Genomic DNA, 21335 nt, shown 5'->3' on the forward strand with positions numbered 1-21335 from the left:
CCCTGGTGAGGGACGCTGCATCGGAACAGTGGGGACTTGCGGCTGTGGTGACCCGAATGCTGGCGGGAGACAGAGAGGTTTTTACCCCCCCTGGTCTCCCGTCTCCTGGGTGGGAGTGCAGGCAGTTTTACAGACTGCCTGAAACTCCCGCTAAAAAAGGAAAGGAGAAATAACAAACCAGCAGGTCTGCCTCCTACAGACACTAAGCTAAAACTGATTTGGTTTGGTCCCTGTAGGAAGGATATAGCTGAAGAGGGAGGAGCTTATACATTGTGTGCTTAGTGTCCGCCTCCTAGCGGCCTCCCCCCCCCCCCCCCAATGAGACGGATGAGAAAGTTAGATTTATTTATTTTTTGTCAATGTGTTCTTTTATTTCGTTTATAGCTATACAAACACTTTTTTTTTTTTTTATGTAAAATGACCCTTCTAATTAGTTTAAGCACAACGAACCTCTCAGACTATGAAGTACATGAATGTATATAGAAATGTGTCTTTATGTAGAAGCCTTATAGCCATGAGAATAACGAATGTATTACTTGTAGATGGGTCTCGAGGGGCTTCGGCATGACTTTATCCGGAAGTCAGAATACCCATTCAACTCGGAACAAAAGTGGATGGCTGTGAAATGTGTGCACAGGACTCAGCAGGTACGTGGCCATTTTCTAGAGCTGCAGAAATGCCTCTAAATAAACCCGTTAAAACATATTGAGCGTCATTTATTATGACCCTTTAGACCAGAATCTGATATACAAAAAAAGTCCTGTTTTGTGACTTTTTTTTTTTTTTTTTTTTTTTTTTTTTTTATATTGATGACCTATCCTCAGGATAGGTCATAAATATCAGATTGGCAGGGGTCTAACTGCCGGAACCCCCACCGATCAGCTATATGAAGAAAAAGCAGCGCTCGTAGGAATTCTGCTTCCTCTTTGTTTACCTGCTCGCCATCACAAACCACAGCAGTGAGGAGCTGTAATTACAACTCTGTAGTATTCTTTAGAATAGGAAGGAGCTGTTCCACTGAAGTGAATGGGATGGTTTAGGTGTAATTACAACTCCTCACCACTGCAGTTGCGATGGCAAGCAGGTAAACAATGAAGAGAAGGCAGCACTCATGAGCGCTGCTTTCTCCTCAAATAGCTGATCAGCGGGGGTGACTGTGTCGGACCACTGCTGATTTGATACTGATGACCTATCCTGAGGATAGATCATCCGTATAAAAAAACAAACAAAAAAAAAACTGCCATGCACCTAAATTTAGGCCCACGTGGTATTTCTATGCCACCCTCTCCATCAGGGACTGTCATTCACGCCAATTTCCTGGCTAAAATGATTGAAATATACCCCAGACAAGGGTTGGAGTAGATTTCAATCTAGGTGTGTGGACTGGCAGAGAACGCACCTAACTTATGGTGATGCCTGCATCTTCTGGCTGATAAATGACCACCACGATGTTTGGTTTGAGGACATCTGGTAATCTCGTATAACTTTTGCTAGATGTTACCCAAATATGTTATTTTGTTCTCATAAATTACAATAAAGATTTTGAAGGGTTTTTGGTCGTCTTAAGAGTGCTTTCACACACAGCCTTCTTTGGAAAAACACTACTGCAGGTTTTGATGCTTGAACCAGAAGTGGATTCAAGGAAGGGGAAATATAAAGAAAAGACTTGTACTTCTCCTTCCTGCTGGATTTGCTGATGAATGTAAGAAAAGACACATGTAGTGCCATTTACATGTTGACAGTGTCTTATCTCTACTTTGTTAGCAACTAACTGTTTTGTTGTCACTTTAAGGATAAACCAGAGATTTGCTTGATGAAAGGTGCCTACGAGCAAGTAATTAGATACTGCACAACATACAACAGCAAAGGCCACAATTTACCTCTCACTCAGCAACAAAAAGAGCTGTATCATCAGGAGACTGCATACATGGGCACAGCAGGTCTCCGAGGTAAGGAGTCTTTACAAGGCGCGTTTTTATAACCATAAGCACAACTTTCCATAAATCAATAGTATAAGCGAAGATCAGAAGCTTTGTGATGCATCTTATTCAAGAAAAATGCCCCTTTCTCCATGTATCAGGATTCTTTCCAGTTACCGAATTCCTCACTCACTCATATTTGCTAATCAAATCCATTTACAGAGAGGAGGTGACATTTTGGCTTCACTGAGAGATTGAATAATACCTGCCCTTAGGAGATTATGAAAACCATTAAAGCAGCATTAGCATGGAAGATATTATACAGCAGTACTGATCAGTTTACCTGTGAATCCAGCACTGGGATGAGAGAGAAAACTTAACGGAAGCTGCAACAGCATGGGGGACATTATACAGCAGTGATGAGCAGTGTAGCTGTAAATCCAGCACTGGGGTGAGCTAGAAATGCATCTTTTTGTGTTTCTCTCCTAGCTGCTTCCTCAACCCCTAAGACTTCTGTTGGCAGCTCTAACTGGAGACGAATTTGAGTGAGTTCAGAGTAAGTGAACATTTACGGAAACAAGGGGACGAGGAGGAAAGGAGCCTGATAAGTTGAGAGAGGTTTTTTTTTTTCTCCCTAATACACCCATTGACCAAAAAAAAACGCACCAAGAATTGTTGGAATTGAATGGAATTTTAAATGTGTGAATGTAATGATATATGTAAGTCATTACAATAATAGAGCAAATGGATATGTTTATTGGGGAAAACTGTACAAGGATGGGACTAGTACCCTGGTGGGATGCTTCTAGCCTGGATACAGGATGAGATATCGCTCAAGGAGAGGGAGGGGATGACAGGGTAAAGCAGCATACTGGAGGTGGACAGTGATTTGGGCCTGCCCTCTGTGCACTTAACACCTCAATTTACATATTATTTCTTGGCAGTGCAGCACTGGATCACTGTATAAAAGGTATGATGAGATTAGCCTGAGACAGCTTTACCAGGCATTGTTGCAAGTTTAAAAGTGAGATTGGTGATGACAGATGCCCTTTAAAAAGAAAGGGAGAGATTTATCAAGACTGACATTTGAGCGCCGCAGTGAGATGCACCCAATAAAATTTGTTTCATCTCTGTACACCAGAAGCTGAAATCAATGCCCGCTATGAGCTGGCGTAGACTTGATCTAGAACTTATACCAGTTTCTAGCGTAAGTTGTAGTAAATCGGGTGGGTCATGGAGGCTCCACCCCGCCTGCTAAGCCCCCACCACTTTTCTCATGAGTGGCAAGAAGCTCAAAGTGTTACAAATTATGGTGCAAATATATCAAGTGTGCACCTTGATTTGCAACTTTTAGTGAAGCTAAAGCATTAATAAGTCTCTAAGTTATTGGGGTAAGGCATCTATAATAAAATATGAAGTAATTTTGTAAATGTCTTGAAGGAAAATCTTCCTACTGGTCTGAATCCGCAGCTTCTGCGAATAACTATTTGTTTCCATGGTTTCAGACTACAAAGATACTCTGTAGATTAATCCTATATTCATATTGTCCTCCATCTATCTGACTATACTTTCAGTAGACTAGTAAGACGTAGGGGGACAGATGGCCAGAAGTTTGCCTGCAGGATTGAATTTCAGAGTTTACTAGTCTGTAACCTCAGACACACAGGTCTGAATAAAACCTGTACACTTCTTTGGTCTCCATCCTTTTCATTAATATTCTTCGTTCTTATCTTCCCTTGCAGTTATTGCTCTAGCATCGGGTCCAGAGTTGGGGCAGCTTACATTTTTGGGCTTGGTGGGAATAATCGACCCTCCTCGGACTGGCGTGAAAGAAGCGATCACTACTCTTATCCGCTCTGGCGTCGCAATTAAAATGATCACTGGAGATTCACAAGAAACCGCTGTGGCTATTGGTATGAAAAGTCATTCTCTACGTGGGTCATGTATGTGTTGTACTCTAACTGAACGAAGTGATGTAACTCTTGGGCTTGGAAGTATAATTTCTTCCATAGATTTCCTCTGAGTAATAATAATAAGACGCTGGCTAGCAGTCTCCCAAGTTGTGGAGATCACGTTAAGTGGAGTCATTTATTAGAAGCTCCTTTTGGCATTAAGTGCTTTTACATCGCTCTACTTGTCAAGGTTGATTGGCCTGTTAAAGTATATACAATAAATGAACATGTGGCCTGCTAATAAGAGGTTTCCAGACAGACAACGATTTCTGTTTTACTGGTTCTCCACTTGAATATCAAGTGCCATTTTCTCATCAAAACTCTATTTTACATCTGTAAGTTAAATGGTTTCTCCATCCCAGCATGCCTCTTAAAATGCTGATAGAATTATTGATCACCTCTCGTGGCTTGGCTTGTTCCACGCTGTGTTTGCTTTAATAGCAGCAGGACATCTGTCTATAGGCCATCAATATGTCTGGCTATACACAAGTGACTAATTCCGCAACTGTTATCTGTACTCTGAATGGAAATGCTTCATTTGATTAAAGAGAATCGATGAAAGGGCAGCATGAGCATACAGGCATACATACTGCTGTATTTAACAGTAACAATATGACAAAAGCTAGTGTGTGAAGGCGTAAAACACTATTCCTGATAATCTATTCTCCTTGTGAGTGTAAAGAACCTTACAGGACATGCAGTACTGTTCTGGGAAAATGGTATTCAAAGTAACCCTCTTTTACAAAAAAGAAAACTGTACTTCTGGCACCTATCCTGTAAGTCAATGTTTGACCTTTTAAACAGGCCTTGAGACATAATTTAGGATTATAGCCAAGCCTGTGCCTCATCTGCAGGCAGCAGTTTCAGGGGTGATTGCCCCTCATCAGTGCAGAGCAGACAGAACTGGTTCAAAGGGGTTTTCCAGTAAATAATTATTTGTTAACAAGTTCCCGCAGCATTGCCCCCTGAAACAGAAGGTTCATACTTACCTACGTCTTTCTGGTGGTCTTTTTTGCCCTTGCTTGACCCCCATACAGAATCATTGTTTGCTGGCAGCAGAGTGTTGCTTAGATAGCACCGTCTGCTTCTGGCAAACTATGATTAAGATGTCCACATGAACACTTCTATTACCTAATGAACAAGCTTGTCCTTCGGGTTATCAGCGGTCCCTTTACACCAGCAGAATATCGCTAATTAGCGGTCATACAAACGCTGGTTAGCAATAATCTGCCTGATGTTCATCAGCGAAAAGGGGCCTTTACATATTGACTGCTTAAGCACCTCATTAGTGAGATCTTGTCTGATGATACCATTGTCCTAACCCAACACACTCCGATGCTAATCCATGAACGCTCTTCTTTGACATTCCTCATACTCTATGCAGCTAGTCGTCTTGGCTTCTATTCCAATGGCCTGCAGTCCCTTTCTGGAGAGGAGGTGGATACAATGGACATTCAGCAGCTTTCCCAGATGGTACCAAAGGTCAGAAAAATTGTAGTATAAGGATATTATTGTTTTCTTTATTTATATTTTTAATTGTCTTTTTTACATATCCATTTTATATTCAAGGTCTCTGTCTTTTATCGGGCCAGCCCGAGGCACAAGTTAAAAATTGTAAAGGTAAGTTGGTTTCCTTAAGTCAGGGATGCCCAACCTGAGGCCCCCCAGCTGTTGCAAAACTACAACTCAGCATGCCCGGACAGTCTACAGCTATCAGCCTACAGCAGGGCATGGTGGGAGTTGTAGTTTTAAAACAGCTGGAGGGCCACAGGTTGGGCATCCCTGCTTTAAGCCATATGCCAGTAATTTGCATGTGTGCGGAACTCTATTACCACGGCTTATTTTAAAGGTGTTGTCTCGTCTCCATATTGGGGGCATATCGCTAGGATATGCCACCAGTGTCAGGTGTGGGAACTGCACCTATCTGACATTGATGGCATACCCTAGCTATATGCCACACCAATGTTGGAGGTTGGACAACCCCTTTAATCACCCTGAGCATCCACATACCAAAAGTGTTGGATATGTAGGAGGATGTGGCAGAATATTTTGCTACAAATCTGAGACCTATAAAGCACAGATTTATTTATTTTTTTATTTTTTTTGTGTGTGAATTGATTATCACTAGAGTTTTAGGCTGCCTACACAGGTAGCAGAAAATCCGCAGTGGAGTACATATTTTAACAAATCTCTTCTACGCACTGCGGGAGATTTTCCATATGGAAGATGATCAGTGTTTTTGAAGCCACAGTATGTCAGTTTGTGCTGTGGATTTTCATTGGGGGTTTTCCCTTTCATTGAAGGAGGATGAAATCTATAGCAAAATCCATGTTGCATTTGCTGCTCAAAAATCTCTCATGTGCAGACGGCCTTGTCCACGCTATCAGTGTAACAAATCTATGGTGATTCCATCATGTCTGAATCTGGCCTTCGAAGTTATCCACAGGGATCTTTCCCCCTAAAACACTCCCTATATCCTCATCCTCAGTTTTTTATTTTTGGGCTAAATGATCCAGGTTTTTAGCCAGAATGACAGTATCCAGTGTAAATGACATGCTGCTCCTGTACTTCAGAGCCTGCAGAACATTGGAGCCGTTGTTGCCATGACCGGAGATGGTGTGAATGACGCCGTGGCCTTGAAAGCTGCAGACATTGGGATTGCCATGGGCAAAACTGGAACGGACGTCTGTAAAGAGGCAGCCGACATGATCCTGGTGGAGGATGATTTTCATACAATTATGTGAGTCCTACATGTATCAGTTATAAAAATCATCAGAAAATTAAATATTGTCTGCTTTAAATGTTTTTTTTTTTTTTTTTTTACCCTGTTTTGTTCATTCACTTTGCACGTTTATCTATATGCTTGTAGATTTTCAGACCATTGTCTCTTGTAATTGCAGCTAAATCTAAATGTCATTTACTATCTACAGGGGTTGTACATTTCTCGTGCATGGCATTGGGCGACACCGCACCATGGGTATATGCCCAGCTGCCACTAAGAGGCTGACACTAGAAACAAAAAAGTGTTGGCTCCACCCAGATGGGCTATACCCCTCTGCCAGAGCCAAGAGATCAGTCTTGTTCTAGTGTCCGTAGGAGGCAGACATGACCTGCTATCTTTTTTCGCAGCTCAACCTACAAATTTTTTATTTTATTTTTCTTCACTTTTTTCGGCCTGCTGCAGGGGTGGCTCAATCATGTTCCACTTTAGTTGCCCCCCTGCGGGCGTGTACTCCGGTACCTGGCAGCCACCCAGTCCCCAGTTAATACTGCTTCCGCAGTGGAATTCTGGTAGTCCCACGGTTCCCGTGTTGAGTCCGCTGAAGGGGTGGTCACTGCTGCGCCTGAAGACATCGGAAGGTGAGTAGGGATTCAGATCCATTGCGGGGGCCCTGTAGCCCCCCTCCCCCTCTTTCTCTCTCTCCACTTTCTCCACTCATGGGCCCCTAGTAGCTGGAGGCACATAGGTGCTTCAGTGGTACCTCCACTCTGCCCATCCTCCCCTCCAGTGGTGGGTTCTCTTCATCTCTGCCGGGGTACCTGCAAGGAGGCCCATGCCTTTGTTCTGGGGCCGTTGTTTTGACCCTGTAAGTACTCAGCTTTTCATTCTTGCTCATTATGGGGTCATTTTGGGTGCTTCTTTGGGCAGGGCGCCTGTTTCCCTCAGCGCTGTGTCCCTCCCATCCCGCGGCCGCTTCTGGACACCTCTGCGATCGCGGGCGTCCGTTCCCGGCCGCGCTCATTTACTTTAGGCCCCGGCTTTTTGGATCTTTCACATGTCTTCCTCTGGTCGGGATCCCACTCCCCCTGCCGGGATCTCTACTCATTATGCATGTTCTCTTTGTAATAAGAAGTGTCCATGCGGCCAGTTTAACTCCGTCTGCGCACAGTGCCTTGACTCCAGACCTGCCCAGGCCACCCCTGCTGTCCCCTGCTGGGTCGGTTCTTCCGGAATGGGCTGCTACCCTGTCCCAAGCCATAGGGAAACTGGCCAGCCTCTCCCAATCCCTGCCGCAGTCACTGGACCGTTTGCCTGCTCAGATTGCGGCTGCCTCTAGCAGGGACTCTGCCGCTGGGGACGTCCGTTCTCGCTCTGGCACTCTGTCCCGTAAGCGACATCGTAGGGTCTCGGCCGGGTCCCACTCTTCCTCAGCTTCCTCGGATCGCTCCCCGGATAAGTCTGAGACGGGCGAGGTTTTCGCTTTAGCCGTTTCCGCCGCTCCTGGGGACTCCTCTGCTTCTGAATCAGAGCAGTGCTCGGCGATGTCTGCGGCCATACAGGATCTCATTAAAGCCGTCCGGGACGCGCTCCATGTGCAGGACGATCCTTTTTCTTCCTCCCAGGAGTAGGTGTCCTTCCGCCGTTCCAGACGTTCCGCTGTGGTTGATCTTGACGCACTTCTGGCTAAGGAGTGGTGTCGCCCTGATCGGCGCCTTCACCTTACCAAGGCCTCGGATGTCCTTTACCCCTTTTCTGAGGAATCCGTCAACCTCTGGACGGTTCCTCCTCAGGTGGCATGCCTGGCGAAGGCCACTACCCTGGCTTATGCGGCTTCGTTGTGGGATCCTGCTGACAAGCGGTTCGACTCCTTGGCCAAGTCCGCTTTTGTAGCAGCGGGTGCCGCCATCCATCCTGCTTTTGCCGCTTCCTGGGCCTGGGCCGCTAACTCTGTGTGGCCATACGCCGCATCCATCTGACTTCGTTCTTGGGCAGCGGACTCTCATCTCCCTTCCCTTCCTCGGTGGGAAGCTTTTTGGGAAACGTTTGGAGGAGCTCATCTCTGAGGCCACTGGCGGTAAGAGTTCCCTTCTTCCCCAAAACCAGCCTCTCCGCCGTCTCTTTCCTGGGTCGTCCTCGCGGATGCAAAATTTTCGTTCCTTTCGGGCCCCCTCCGCCCGACCAGACAAGAAGTGCACTGGGCCTTCCTTTAAGGCCAAGCCCTCCTGGCATGCCAAGCCCAAACCTGCTCGGCCCCAGTCCACTAAGCCACCTTCCGCATGACTCTGCCCCAGTCAAGGTGGGGGGGAAGGGGGGCGCTTGCTCGCCTTTCAGGATATCTGGCAAGCAAGCGTGGAGGACGCTTGGGTTCTGGAGGTAGTCTCCTCCGGATAAAAGATCGAATTTTCCGGTCTTCCGTCGGGACGGTTCTTCCTGACGTCATCCCCGTCCAGGGCAGACGAGTTTTTTCGGGCCATTCGTTCCCTTCGCTCTCTCAAGGTCATCGTTCCGATTCCGGACTCAGAACGCTTTCAGAGTTTCTACTCTTAACATGTTCACGGTTCCCAAGAAGGACGGTTCGCTCCGCCCAATCCTGGACCTGAAGGCGCTCAATCACTTCATCCGAGTCCGTCATTTTCGCATGGAGTCCCTCAGGTCGATGATCACCTCCTTGGAGGAGGACGAGTTTTTGTCGTCCATAGACATTCAGGACGCTTATCTCCATGTCCCCATTGCCCACTCCCATCAACGGTTCCTTCGCTTCGCGGTGGGTTCTCTTCATTTTCAGTTCGTCGGCCTGGCCTCTGCCCCGAGGGTTTTCACAAAGGTGCAGGCGCCTCTCGTGGCACTTCTCCGTGCCAGGGGGATCGCATTGGTGCCTCACCTGGATGACCTTCTGATCCGGGCTCCGTCCTTGGAGGACATCCTGTCCAGCCTACACATCACCCTCTCTGCTCTGACTCAGTTTGGGTGGCTCATCAACCACTCCAAGTCCTCTCGTCCCATGCCGGAGGATGCCTTTACTGGGCATGATCTTCGATACTCTCCTCGGGCGGGTGTTCCTTTCCCCAGAGAAGATTGCCTCTCTTCAGGCGGGGGTGGCTCGTCTCCGCGACCAGTCTCCCTTGACCATTAGGATGTGTATGCGCATCCTGGGCAGGATGGTGGCCTCCTTCGAGGCCATTCCCTATTCTCAATTTCACTCCCGGGACCTTCAGCTGTACATCCTGTCCAGGTAGGACAAGTCTCCGGCAGGCCTCGATTGCCAGATCCGCCTCCCTCCAGAGCTTTGCCAGGATCTCTCCAGGTGGCTGAACCCTTTGACTGTGTCCCTGGGCCGGACATTCCTCCCCCCGTGTTGGCGGGTGATCACCACAGATGCCAGCCTCATGGGTTGGGGGGCGGTCTTCAGGTCCCTCACTATTTTGGGTCTGTGGTTTGTTCAGGAGTCCTCCCTGCAGATCAACGTCCTGGAACTCAGGACGATTTTCCTGGCGCTGTCTCACTGGACTCCCCGTCTCCCGATCCGGATCCAGACGGACAATTCCACCGCGGTGGCCTATCTGAACCACCAAGGGGCACCAGGAGTGTGATGGCCCTACAGGAAGCCTCCCGTATCCTGCGGTGGGCGGAGAAGCACGTTCCGGTCCTCTCGGCCGTGCACATTCCCGGGGTCGACAATTGGGCGGCAGACTTTCTCAGGTGTCAGCTGGTCGACCCGGGCGAATGGTCTTTTTTCAACTTTGCCACCGTTGGGGAACTCAGGACGTGGATCTCTTCGCGTCGCGCCTCAACCGCAAGCTCCCGTGCTATGTTGCACGGTCCAGGGACCCTCAGGCTCTGGCGGTTGACGCCCTAGTTCTGCCTTGGTCTCAGTTCGACCTTCTGTATCTTTTTCCCTCCTTCCCCGAACGCTCAAGCGTCTCAAGGCGGCCCGGGTCCCGGCGATCCTGGTGGCTCCGGATTGGCCCCGCAGGGCGTGGTACGCGGATCAGGTGTTTCTGCTCGCCGACGTCCCGTGGCGGCTTCCTCTGCGCCACAATCTCCTTTCCCAGGGCCCCCTGTTCCACCCGAGTTTACCTCAGCTTCGTTTGACGGAGTGGCTATTGAGACTGCGGTCCTGAAGTCCCTTGGTCTCTCGGACTCTGTCATCCGGACGATGCTTCACGCTCGCAAGCCCCAGTCGGCCCGCATTTACTATCGGACCTGGAGAGCGTTTTTTGCCTGGTGCGAATCTGGTCGATTTCGCCCTCTCCGGTTTTCTGTCCCTAACATTCTGGTCTTCCTTCAGGCTGGATTTGATAAGGGTCTTCGCCTGGCTTCTCTCAAGGGTCAGATTTCGGCCCTCTGTTCTTTTCCAGCGGCCTGTGGCTTTGCGGCCCCAGGTTAGGACTTTTCTCCAGGGAGTTGCTCACCGAGCCCCTCCCTTCCGCTTCCCGGTGGAGCCGTGGGACCTGAATCTGGTTCTGGACGCCCTTCAGTCATCGCCCTTCGAGAAGATCTGTCTTTTGTCTCGTTTAAGGTGGCCTTCCTCGTGGCTGTCACCTCCATCCGCGTGGTTTCCTCATTTCATATTAATAAGGAGATTGTCCTTTCTTCTTTCTGCCCCAATCCTTCTCACTCACGGGAGAAGTCCCTCCATTGCCTGGATGTGGTACGGGCCCTTCGCCTGTATCTTCGCCTCACGGAACCCTTCCGTTGTTCGGACTCTCATTGTGGTCCCGGCGGGCCTTCGTAAAGATTTGCCTGCCTCCAAGGCTACCATTTCTCACTGGGTTCGGTCGGCCGTCAAGGAGGCCTATGTCGCAAAGGGGCGTGCTCCCCCTTCCAGGTTAACCGCACATTCGACTAGGGCGGTTGGGGCTTCTTGGGCGGTGCGTCATCAGGCTTCAGCTTTCCAGGTCTGCCGGGCCGCCACCTGGGCGTCGGTTCACACTTTTTCTAAGTTCTACCATATTCATTCCTTGGCTTCTGCTGATGCCAGTCTGGGACGCAAGGTTCTGCAAGCGGCTGTGCTTTAGATTGGTTGCATGGCGCTTTTTTCTTCCCAGCCTCGGGGACTGCTTTGGGACGTCCCATGGTGCTGTCCCCCAATGCCATGCACGAGAAAATTAGATTTTTTGTACTCACTGTAAAATCCTTTTCTTGTAGTAGGCACAGATCCCTCCCTTCTTGAGTTTCTTCTTGTTTGCAGTTCCGGCTTTTGCCTAGTTTGGTTGTCGGGTTTACCCCGTTGAAGACTTGTTGGCTTCTCCGTTTTTGGTTCGGTGTGGCGTTCCTACTGATTTTGTACCGACTGATCTCTCTTGGCTCTGGCAGAGGGGTATAGCCCATCTGGGTGGAGCCAACACTTTTTTTGTTTCTAGTGTCGGCCTCCTAGTGGCAGCTGGGCATAAACCCATGGTGCTGTGTCCCCCAATGCCTACTACGAGAAAAGGATTTTACGATGAGTACAAAAAATCCAATTTTTCATGATATTGATGATGTATCGTTCATCAATATCGCACTGTGTCAGCGCTGTGTCCTTTTCACTGTTTACATGCTCGCCATCTTCCTTGTAGTGGTATGGTTCGTCCTATTCACCTGTATGGAAGAGTAAGGCCGGGTTCACATCACAGTTTCGTTTTCCATTCTTCCGATCTATCAGAAAAATGGAAAACAAAAAAACAGATCCTTTATTTCTCATGAATGGCATTGGGGGACACAGAACCATGGGTATATGCCCAGCTGCCACTAGACAGTAACTGGGCATATACCTATGGTGATGTGTCCCCCAATGCAGCCAACGAGAAATGGATTTTACGGTAAGTACAAAATCCAGTTTTGAAGCATCCTTTTATGCTCACTTTGCATCTGTATTAGTCATTTTCGTCTGAGATCCATTAATTTAGACGGAAGAAAAAGTCCTTCACAAAGGATCTCAGAAATGTTTAAAACAGATGCAAAATAAGCATAACTGATGCTCAAAATAAAGGATCAGTTTTTTTGTTTTCTGTTCTTCTGATGGATCAGAAGAACGGAAAACTAAACAGTGATGTGAAGTCGGCCTAAGGCCAGTTTCACACTGGCGTTTATCTTTTCTGGCAGGGGAACAACCTGCTGGATCCATACTACAGTGTGCATGCAGCGGTTTTTGTCCGGCCGTCTCTCTGCATATTTGCCATGATGCGGTTGGATCTCCGGCCGGTCCCTATTATAGTGAATTGGGCCGGGCGGACTTCCGACAGAACATGTGGGCACACTATAATACGGATCCGGCAGGATGTGCCACTGCCAGAACAGCCTGCCGGAGAAGATAAACACCAGTGTGAAACTGGCCTAAGCCGTAATTACACTGAAGCCCCTTCAAACAGCTGATCAGCGGGGGTGCCTGGAGTCAGACCCCCACCGATCTGATATTGAGGGTCTGATATCCTGAGGATAGGTCATCATCTCGTGAAACTAGACAACCCCTTTAAATATTTATCTGCTGCAGTGTTTATTAGAACTTTAATCTTCTTTTCTAGTACCACTGGTACGGTGGTTGCTTGTACTTTTGGTACATTATGTAATGTAGCTAACAGATCTATAAAAGCAATCTGAGGCACTCGGATGAAATGGCATTGATAGGAGCCGCCTGCCAGGATTCATTACTCATAAGTATGTTATTACTATAATGCTTGTGTTGCTGGAACATATTCATTTCAGGTAGAGCTTGTATTGATGAGTGTCCTTTAGGCCGTCATTGAGATGGTTTCATTAGCACTTCACACTATCCTCTGCCAAAGACTAACAGGATATGAAATTATTTTAATTTCAGGTCAGCCATTGAAGAGGGGAAGGGTATCTACAACAACATTAAAAATTTTGTTCGCTTCCAGCTTAGCACGTAAGTTACATACATACATGAATGTAGGCACCGAATAACATTTCTGTGGTGTTAAATAGTATGTTAATAAGTGCACTCCCACTCAAAAAAAAAAAAAAAAATATTTAAAAGGTTATACCCTTTTTAGACATTTTATGTTGTGGCCACAGGATATGCCATAGATGTATGCCAGCTGGAGGTCTGTTGACCCATGTCCTGCCTGCTGAAGCTGCCTTCACATCTAGGAGGGGACTGAATGGGGAGACATTCACTTCTATGGGAGTCCAAAATGTCGCCACTGCTTGAGCTCTCAAATGAATCCTTTCCGCTTTACTCAGTATTCCATAACCAGTACAACCAGTCCTGTAAAAATCACTTGCGCGTTTCGATCAATAACAGATCTTAGTCCTATCACGTTTATGCTTGTGGATATGATGTAAAGGTCTAAGATCAAAATAAAATGTTCGAAGACGTGAATAACCGTTAAAAGGGTTGTCTCACTTAAGCAAGTGGCATTTATCATGTAGAGAAGATTAACACAAGGCACTTCCTAATGTATTGTGATTGTGCATATTGCTTCCTTTGCTTTCTTGATTCATTTTTCCATTACATTATACACAGCTCGTAGCCAGGGTTACGGCCACCTCTGCAGCCCAGATACAAGGTGGCTGGGAGGGGAGCTGCTGCACATGCATGCCTGTGTATGTTCCCACAGTCCTGGCCAGCACATTTTTCCGTAGTGTGCAAGCATGACCACCACTGCTGTATTGCAGGGCAGGGTGTTCATAACTAGTGTTGAGCAAATCGAAGTTAACGAAGTGGCATTAGATCGGAATTTCAGGAAAAATTAGATTTGCCACGAATCCGAATTTCCTCGTGCTTCGTGGTAACTAATAACATGCTCACCTCATCCATTTGATTGCGGAGAGGCCATCGTGGCAATCTTGATTGCAGACAATCCGCCAATTCTCGTGCACTCTGACATGTGATGTCACCAGGGGCATCACACTGGGCGGGCATGATGACCTCTTCAATCAAGATGGCCACGACGGCCTCTTCGCGATCAAATGTATATATTTGTTTTAACCCCTGATTAACCCACTCACAATCAGCGTTGAACGCGGCATCTGAGTTAAATGGAGTCGTTGCACCTGTTCCTTACAATGGAATACAATTCGGTGAAGCAGCTGAATCAGATTTTTGAAAACTTCACTGCTCTCTAGTCAGAACCCCTGGAAACAAGCAGTGTATAATGTGATGGAAAAATTAATCAAGACCGCAAAGGAGGCAATATGGACAATCGCATACACCTTCATTAGTCGGTAACCAAACACGGCTATGTCTCGCACACCCTTCCCCTTGATGCATATACAGTGGTGCTTAAAAGTATGTAAAGAATTTTCGAAATTGTCTGCATATGTAAACCTAAAACTACATACGATTCTCACTTTCTAAGTGTAATCCTAAGATTAGATAAAGAAAATCAAACAAAGTCAAAAATATTAGACTTGGTCATTTTTATTTGAGAAAGGTGGTCTTTGAGTGGTAAAATGATGTGAACCCTTACTTTTAGGATCTAGTGTGACCCCCTTGTTCCACAGTAACTGCAACTAAACTTTTCCATTAACGGTCCATTTAGTCCTGCACATTCTTCCTTATAAAGCAGCTTCAGCTATTTTGGTGGGTTTCCTTTCATGAACTTCTCCTCAGGTCCTTCATAAACCTGAACATGCATGGCTCATCCATTCAATGGTAGAAATAGGGGACAGCTGCTGGCAGATACCCCTAGCAGTGGCTTAGCTCACAGGAGAGCAAAAGGATCAGCTTTAAAATGAATCCTGTCTGATCCTTCTCTTCCCTGCCCTCATCTGTCAGGGGAGAGTTGGGAGTTACACAATAGATTGTCGGCAGGCTCCTCCGAAAACCGCTTCGGATGATTCTCTGTGTATGGAGGCCTCTATTGATCCAGAGTTTAAGATTTAGCCTCCACACCCTTCCCTTCTCCCCCTGTTAAAAATAATGGATATGTAGATTTTTTTGTTTTAACCATTCTATGTAATATCTCTAGTTAATAGGCCATCACTTAATAAAAGGTGGACAATCTAAGTAGAAAATAGTTATCAAAATCGGATGGGTGGAGGTGATGGGTGCCCCCACCAATCTCAATATGAAAATCCCGGAGAATCCATTAACTAATTAAAGCTTCCGATTTTATTGTATTTCTACTGTTTCAAGCTTGAACAGGCGATAGATCCATTTGTGGAACTGCACTGATTGATATTTCAGACGTATGGGTGAGCTGACGTTTTTCATCTATTTAAAGGCGATTGCTAAGATGATCATTGCTGTCGGACCCCCGCCGATCAGCTGTTCGGCAATAGCTCCAGCACTGGAAGCAGACGGCTTCACCTACTATGTAGTGGACTGAGCTCATCATGACAGCGCTGCATTAATGTGCTTAGTCCATTACAAAGTTGACAGAGCTATGACCAAACAGCTGGTCGGTGGGGGTGCGGGGTGTCTGATCCCTGCCAATCAGCCATCACTTTTTAAAAGCTGGACAACCCCTTTAAAGGGAAGCTGATATCAGGGCAAACAGTTATTTTATCCTTCAAAGAAAATAATTTATCAGGTGCCTTCTGCTGAGCTGTCTGACAAGAGGTTATGATGGAGGGAGAGAAGCTGAGTTCTGTGATTATATAGGTTTGCTGCAGGATTTCTGATTGAAAAACACACTTACATTTTTGAAGACTCCCATGAGAGTCCTGGAGGCACTGAAGTCTGAGGTGGGAAGTCCGAAGAGATTGCACTCATGTTTAGATCCTGTAGGCAGATCAGTTATTCCTGTATGATAGCCTAGTCTACAGTGCTTCATTAAATTTGATTATTATTTTTTTTATATTTTAGGAGCATTGCAGCCTTGACTTTAATATCCCTTGCTACATTAATGAACTTTCCAAACCCTTTAAATGCCATGCAGATTTTGTGGATCAATATAATCATGGATGGCCCTCCGGCTCAGAGGTAAGAAAAACTAAAATTACAGGGAAAAGACGGACAGACGATAATATCTGAAATGCGAGATTGAAAGACTTTCCAGTTCCGAAAGCAAGTAAAATATTTCCAGAGCTCTCACGTCAGTTAAAATGGTTCACACCAACAAGGTCAGCTAACGCTATTGGATCTTACCTATGTTACGCTTTGATTAAGATTACTTGTAATTGAAAGCGGTTTTCCGATTTTTACTTTTTTACTGATGACCCATCCTCAGGATAGGTCATCAGTATCTGATTGTTGGGGGTCCGACACTCCTGTGAGTGCCGTAGCCTTCTCTCTGCTTTTCCTAGGCCATTGATGACACATTCATCGATCACGTGGCCTATGAGCAGCTTATCCCCATTGGTGAATGGGCCTGAGCTGCAAAACTAAGCACAGCGGTGTACGGTGTTGTGCTTGGTGAGCTGTGATAAGGCAGATCAGCGGGGTTCCCAGGTGTTGGAACCCCACTGATCAGATACTGATGACCTATCAAGAGGATAGGTCATCAGTTGATAGAAATCTCAGAAAACACTTTTTTAAGAGTGGCTTGAATCTGCCTGAAAGGACCCTCTCATTTAGCACTTAGAGTCCAGAGCATGGAGTCCCACCTGATGCCCACTTTGGTATTTCCAGTATTTTCTTTCCTTTAGGCAAAAATTCCATTCTGAGTGGATGTGCTCTGTGTCAATCAGACATCTCCCCTTTGCTGCTCCCTCACACCTCCCCTTTTCTTAGAGCATATATTGCATCGTGGCTCCATTGTTGAAGTGTTGCCTTGCAGTGCTGAGGTCCTGGGTTGGAATCTGAAAAAGGGCAAAATTAGGGAGTTTGTATTTTTTATTTTTTTTGGGGATTGTGTGTGTGTTACTTTTGGGGACTTTGATTTCCTTCCACACTCCAAAAAACATACTAATAGGTTACCTTATAACAAGCAATCATTAGATTGCTTTTCTCGTAGACTCCAAAGCATTAGCATCAGAAATGCACTAGTTCCTATGAAGCCCTGCCACGGGCAGGCTCTCTATAGGAACTAGTGTGCGGCCGCCTCATACCACTCATGAGGACAGAGGCTGCTGCACCCAGCTCCCCTGATCCTCGCCAGGGGGCTGGTGCACTTGCGCTCCCAGTTTTTAAACTACCAGATGCCATGGTCACATTTGACAACGGCATCTGAGGGGTTTAATGTGTGTGATCGACTTTATCGTCGATCGCATACATTGGTCCCGGGTGCCTTCTGTTTAAAACAGAAGGCACTTGGCGGCTATGGCGCTTGCGAGCGAGCGCCATGTTTAAACTCCCAACCGCCGACATGATTGTACATGAATGGGTTAAAAAGTCTTCTATCAGAGCTGTAAGTGAGTGTTACTAAGTAGAGTCAGTCTTCAGTGTTTTACTGGGCACTAAAGATGCCTGTGTGTAACAAGTCAGGTGGGCAGTGATAGGACACATATACATAGTTAGGGACTTGGAACCTCTGCATGTTACACACAGTCGTCTTCTGTGGACTAAAGACCAATTCTCCTTTGCAGAATACACCTTGTTTTCTAGTTGGAAGAAACCAATTTTTCTAAAAAAGTACATTACAAAAATGTTTAACATCCCTGTCCCTAGAGAATATTAAAAATAAACCAAATGACCGTTCCATTTAAGTAATACCAGAGATATCTGCCGGTGTCTGTCCTGACGGGATGACAATAGGTGAACAGTCTCTGGTTCTCTTCAGTAAGGCAATATACTTTTAGTTTTCATGGTTGTTTAACCTAATATATGCGTATCTGCCATTGTGAGCTGCTGTCTCTTCTAATTTCTCCTGTAGTGTTTTGATGCTTGGTTTTTCCCACTATTGGTTTCTAAAGTTCTTGATGTTGGGCTCTGTTCATACTGTGTGTGCCTATTTAGCATTTAGGCCAGACAGTTGCATACATACGCCCTTTACTATGATATGAGTATGATCCTCAGTTTTTGTTTTTTATAGCCTTGGAGTAGAGCCGGTTGACAAAGATGTTATCAGAAAGCCACCAAGAAACCCTAAGGATAGCATTCTCACCAAGAATCTAATTATCAAAATTCTTATTTCTTCTATCATCATAGTATGTGGCACATTGTTTGTCTTCTGGAGAGAGGTAATTAAAATCTCCATCATGCCTTTTTTTTGGGATGTTTTACATACTACATTTTATGGATGTACCTTAATAACTCATTGCTCAATGAATAAAATTAGTGTAAGGTCCAGAAATATAGTGGTTTCATCCAGCGGCGTTGATTTCCATCTGCTTTTCCTTCAATTCTCCATCTTATTCGCACTGATGATATGTGTTGTATTAATAAAGCAAACACGGTATTGACAAAATTAAAAATAAATGTTCAGTTTGCATCTGTAATCTGTATGTAAAGGCTTATGTAGCTTGGGGTTGTTTTATGATGTCTGCTCGCCTTGTTTTTCAGCTTCGGGATAATGTCATTACGCCACGAGACACGACGATGACCTTCACATGCTTTGTATTTTTTGACATGTTCAATGCTTTAAGCTCCAGATCACAGGTTAGACAACTTTCTTATAGTTCCACCATACACATGTTTCCTATGGTCCCTTTACATGGGACGATACAGCAGGAGATTGTCGGGAAGGAGACCGCTGTATTTACATGCAGCGATCTCCCCCACAGTATAGGGAGGAGCATTCGCTAATTCCATTGCTCGTCCCCATACAGACTCGTTGTTTGCCGGCACCGGAGCATGTTTACACAGCATGATCTGCTGCCGACAAACAACAAATTTTGTGTCCGCATGAACGATACGATTACACGATGAATGAGCATTTGGCTCATTCATCGTGTAATCTGCTGAACTCTTACACCCCAGATAATCGCTAACAAGCGTTCCTATGAATGCTCGTTAGCGATTATCTCGCAATTTATCAGACGATGTAACGGGTCCTTTACTTTTATCTGACAGCTTACTGCAGCATGATATGACATCCCAAAAGCCATTGATAAAGTCAAGTAGAAGTTTCTTGCAACTGTTTTATTTTACACTTTAAGCTCTTAACAGTTAAGTTAAAATTTGGGAAAACCCTCCCAAAAATATCACTTTTTTTTTTTTTTTATTGTACATTTTTACAAGGGGACACTATTGCATTTTTAACCCCTTAGCCTTAAGGACCAATAATATTTTCCCCCTTTGTGCTCTAGAAGTCATAACTTTAATTTTTTCATCTAAATGTTGTCTTTTTTTTTTTGCCGGATTAGTTTAGGTTTTTTAGGAACCATTTGTGTGTGTGTGTGTATGTAATATATATATATATATATATATATATATATATATATATATATATAGATATATAGATATATATATATATATAGATATATAGATATAGATATAGATATATAGTATTAAATAATTTATTATTTTTCGGGGGAAAGATAAAAAAAAACTGCAATTTTTACATTATTTTGTAGATTTATTTTTTTATGGCGTTCACTGTGTGGGAAAAATAATATAATTTTATTATGTCGGTCACTACTATATATTTTTACTATTTATTTATTTATTTTTTTCTTCCTGCAGTCTGTCCCTCATTCTCCTCCTGATTAAAGGGGAGCGGGGTGGCTGCTTTAACTGCTCATATCTCTGGTTTGGTACCAGCTGGCATTCCAAGCATTCAGACAATACCAGAATGACAACAATACGTTCAGTACGTGGGAAGATATCACTGATAGAAATCAGGATGCTGTGAATGCAGCTGAAAGTAAAAGCAGGTCTTACCTGCGATTTATTCCTGACTCGAATTTCTAACAGTGATTTATCCTCTGTTGATTGGACTTTAGCTGTCATTTTGGTCTTTTATGAAAGCCTGGAAAGCTGTTATGAAATGCCAGCTTTGAAACTAGACCAGTTGCATGTTTCTAGCTGCTACCATTCAGGAGATAGCAGCATCTAAAGCAGCCCTCCCAGCTCGGGCAGAACAGTTAAGGGCTCTTTCACACTTGCGTTCTTGTCTTCCGGCATAGAGTTCCGTCGTCGGGGCTCTATGCCGGAAGAATACTGATCAGGATTATCCTAATGCATTCTGAATGGAGAGTAATCCGTTCAGGATGCATCAGGATGTCTTCAGTTCCGGTACGGAACGTTTTTTGGCCGGAGAAAATACCGCAGCATGCTGCGCTTTTTGCTCCGGCCAAAAATCCTGAAGACTTGCCGCAAGGCCGGATCCGGGATCAATGCCCATTGAAAGGCATTGATCCGGATCCGGCCTTAAGCTAAACGTCGTTTCGGCGCATTGCCGGACCCGACGTTTAGCTTTTTCTGAATAGTTACCATGGCTGCCGGGACGCTAAAGTCCTGACAGCCATGGTAAGTGTAGCGGGGAGCAGGGGAGCAGTGTACTTACCGTCCGTGCGGCTCCCCGGGCGCTCCAGAGTGACGTCAGGGCGCCCCAAGCGCATGGATCACGTGATCACATGGATCACGTCATCCATGCGCATGGGGCGCTCTGACGTCATTCTGGAGCGCCCGGGGAGCCGCACGGACTGTAAGTATACCGCTCCCCCGCTCCCCTCTCCTACTATGGCAACCAGGACTTTAATAGCGTCCTGGGTGCCATAGTAACACTGAACGCATTTGGAAGACGGTTCCGTCTTCAAATGCTTTCAGTACACTTGCGTTGTTACGGATCCGGCAGGCACCTCCGGCAACGGAAGTGCATGCCGGATCCCAACAACGCAAGTGTGAAAGAGGCCTAAGTGCTTTTCCCACAGCCCGAGCTGGACTTGGGCAAAACAGGTGCTTAAGGGGGCCATGTATTGAAGAGCACCCTTCACCAAAAATTGCAATGCAGTCTAAAAGAAGCATGTTATAGA

At 45.7% G+C, this 21335-nt stretch overlaps 1 protein-coding gene across 1 annotated transcript in view; it reads left to right on the forward strand.

Annotated features, from left to right (window-relative positions):
* The window catches only part of ATP2C1 (ATPase secretory pathway Ca2+ transporting 1), a 97832-nt gene that overhangs the window by 72631 nt on the left and 3866 nt on the right, over positions 1–21335 (forward strand). Inside the window, exons 16-25 of the mRNA XM_040431284.1 lie at positions 543–647; positions 1793–1949; positions 3662–3832; positions 5256–5353; positions 5441–5491; positions 6445–6611; positions 13390–13458; positions 16345–16461; positions 18452–18599; positions 18922–19017. Of these exons, the coding sequence (XP_040287218.1) occupies positions 543–647; positions 1793–1949; positions 3662–3832; positions 5256–5353; positions 5441–5491; positions 6445–6611; positions 13390–13458; positions 16345–16461; positions 18452–18599; positions 18922–19017 (1179 nt within the window). The remainder of the gene's footprint in view (positions 1–542; positions 648–1792; positions 1950–3661; positions 3833–5255; positions 5354–5440; positions 5492–6444; positions 6612–13389; positions 13459–16344; positions 16462–18451; positions 18600–18921; positions 19018–21335) is intronic.

The sequence above is a fragment of the Bufo bufo genome, chromosome 5, assembly GCF_905171765.1.
Source record: "Bufo bufo chromosome 5, aBufBuf1.1, whole genome shotgun sequence".
NCBI classification, from domain to species: domain Eukaryota; kingdom Metazoa; phylum Chordata; class Amphibia; order Anura; family Bufonidae; genus Bufo; species Bufo bufo.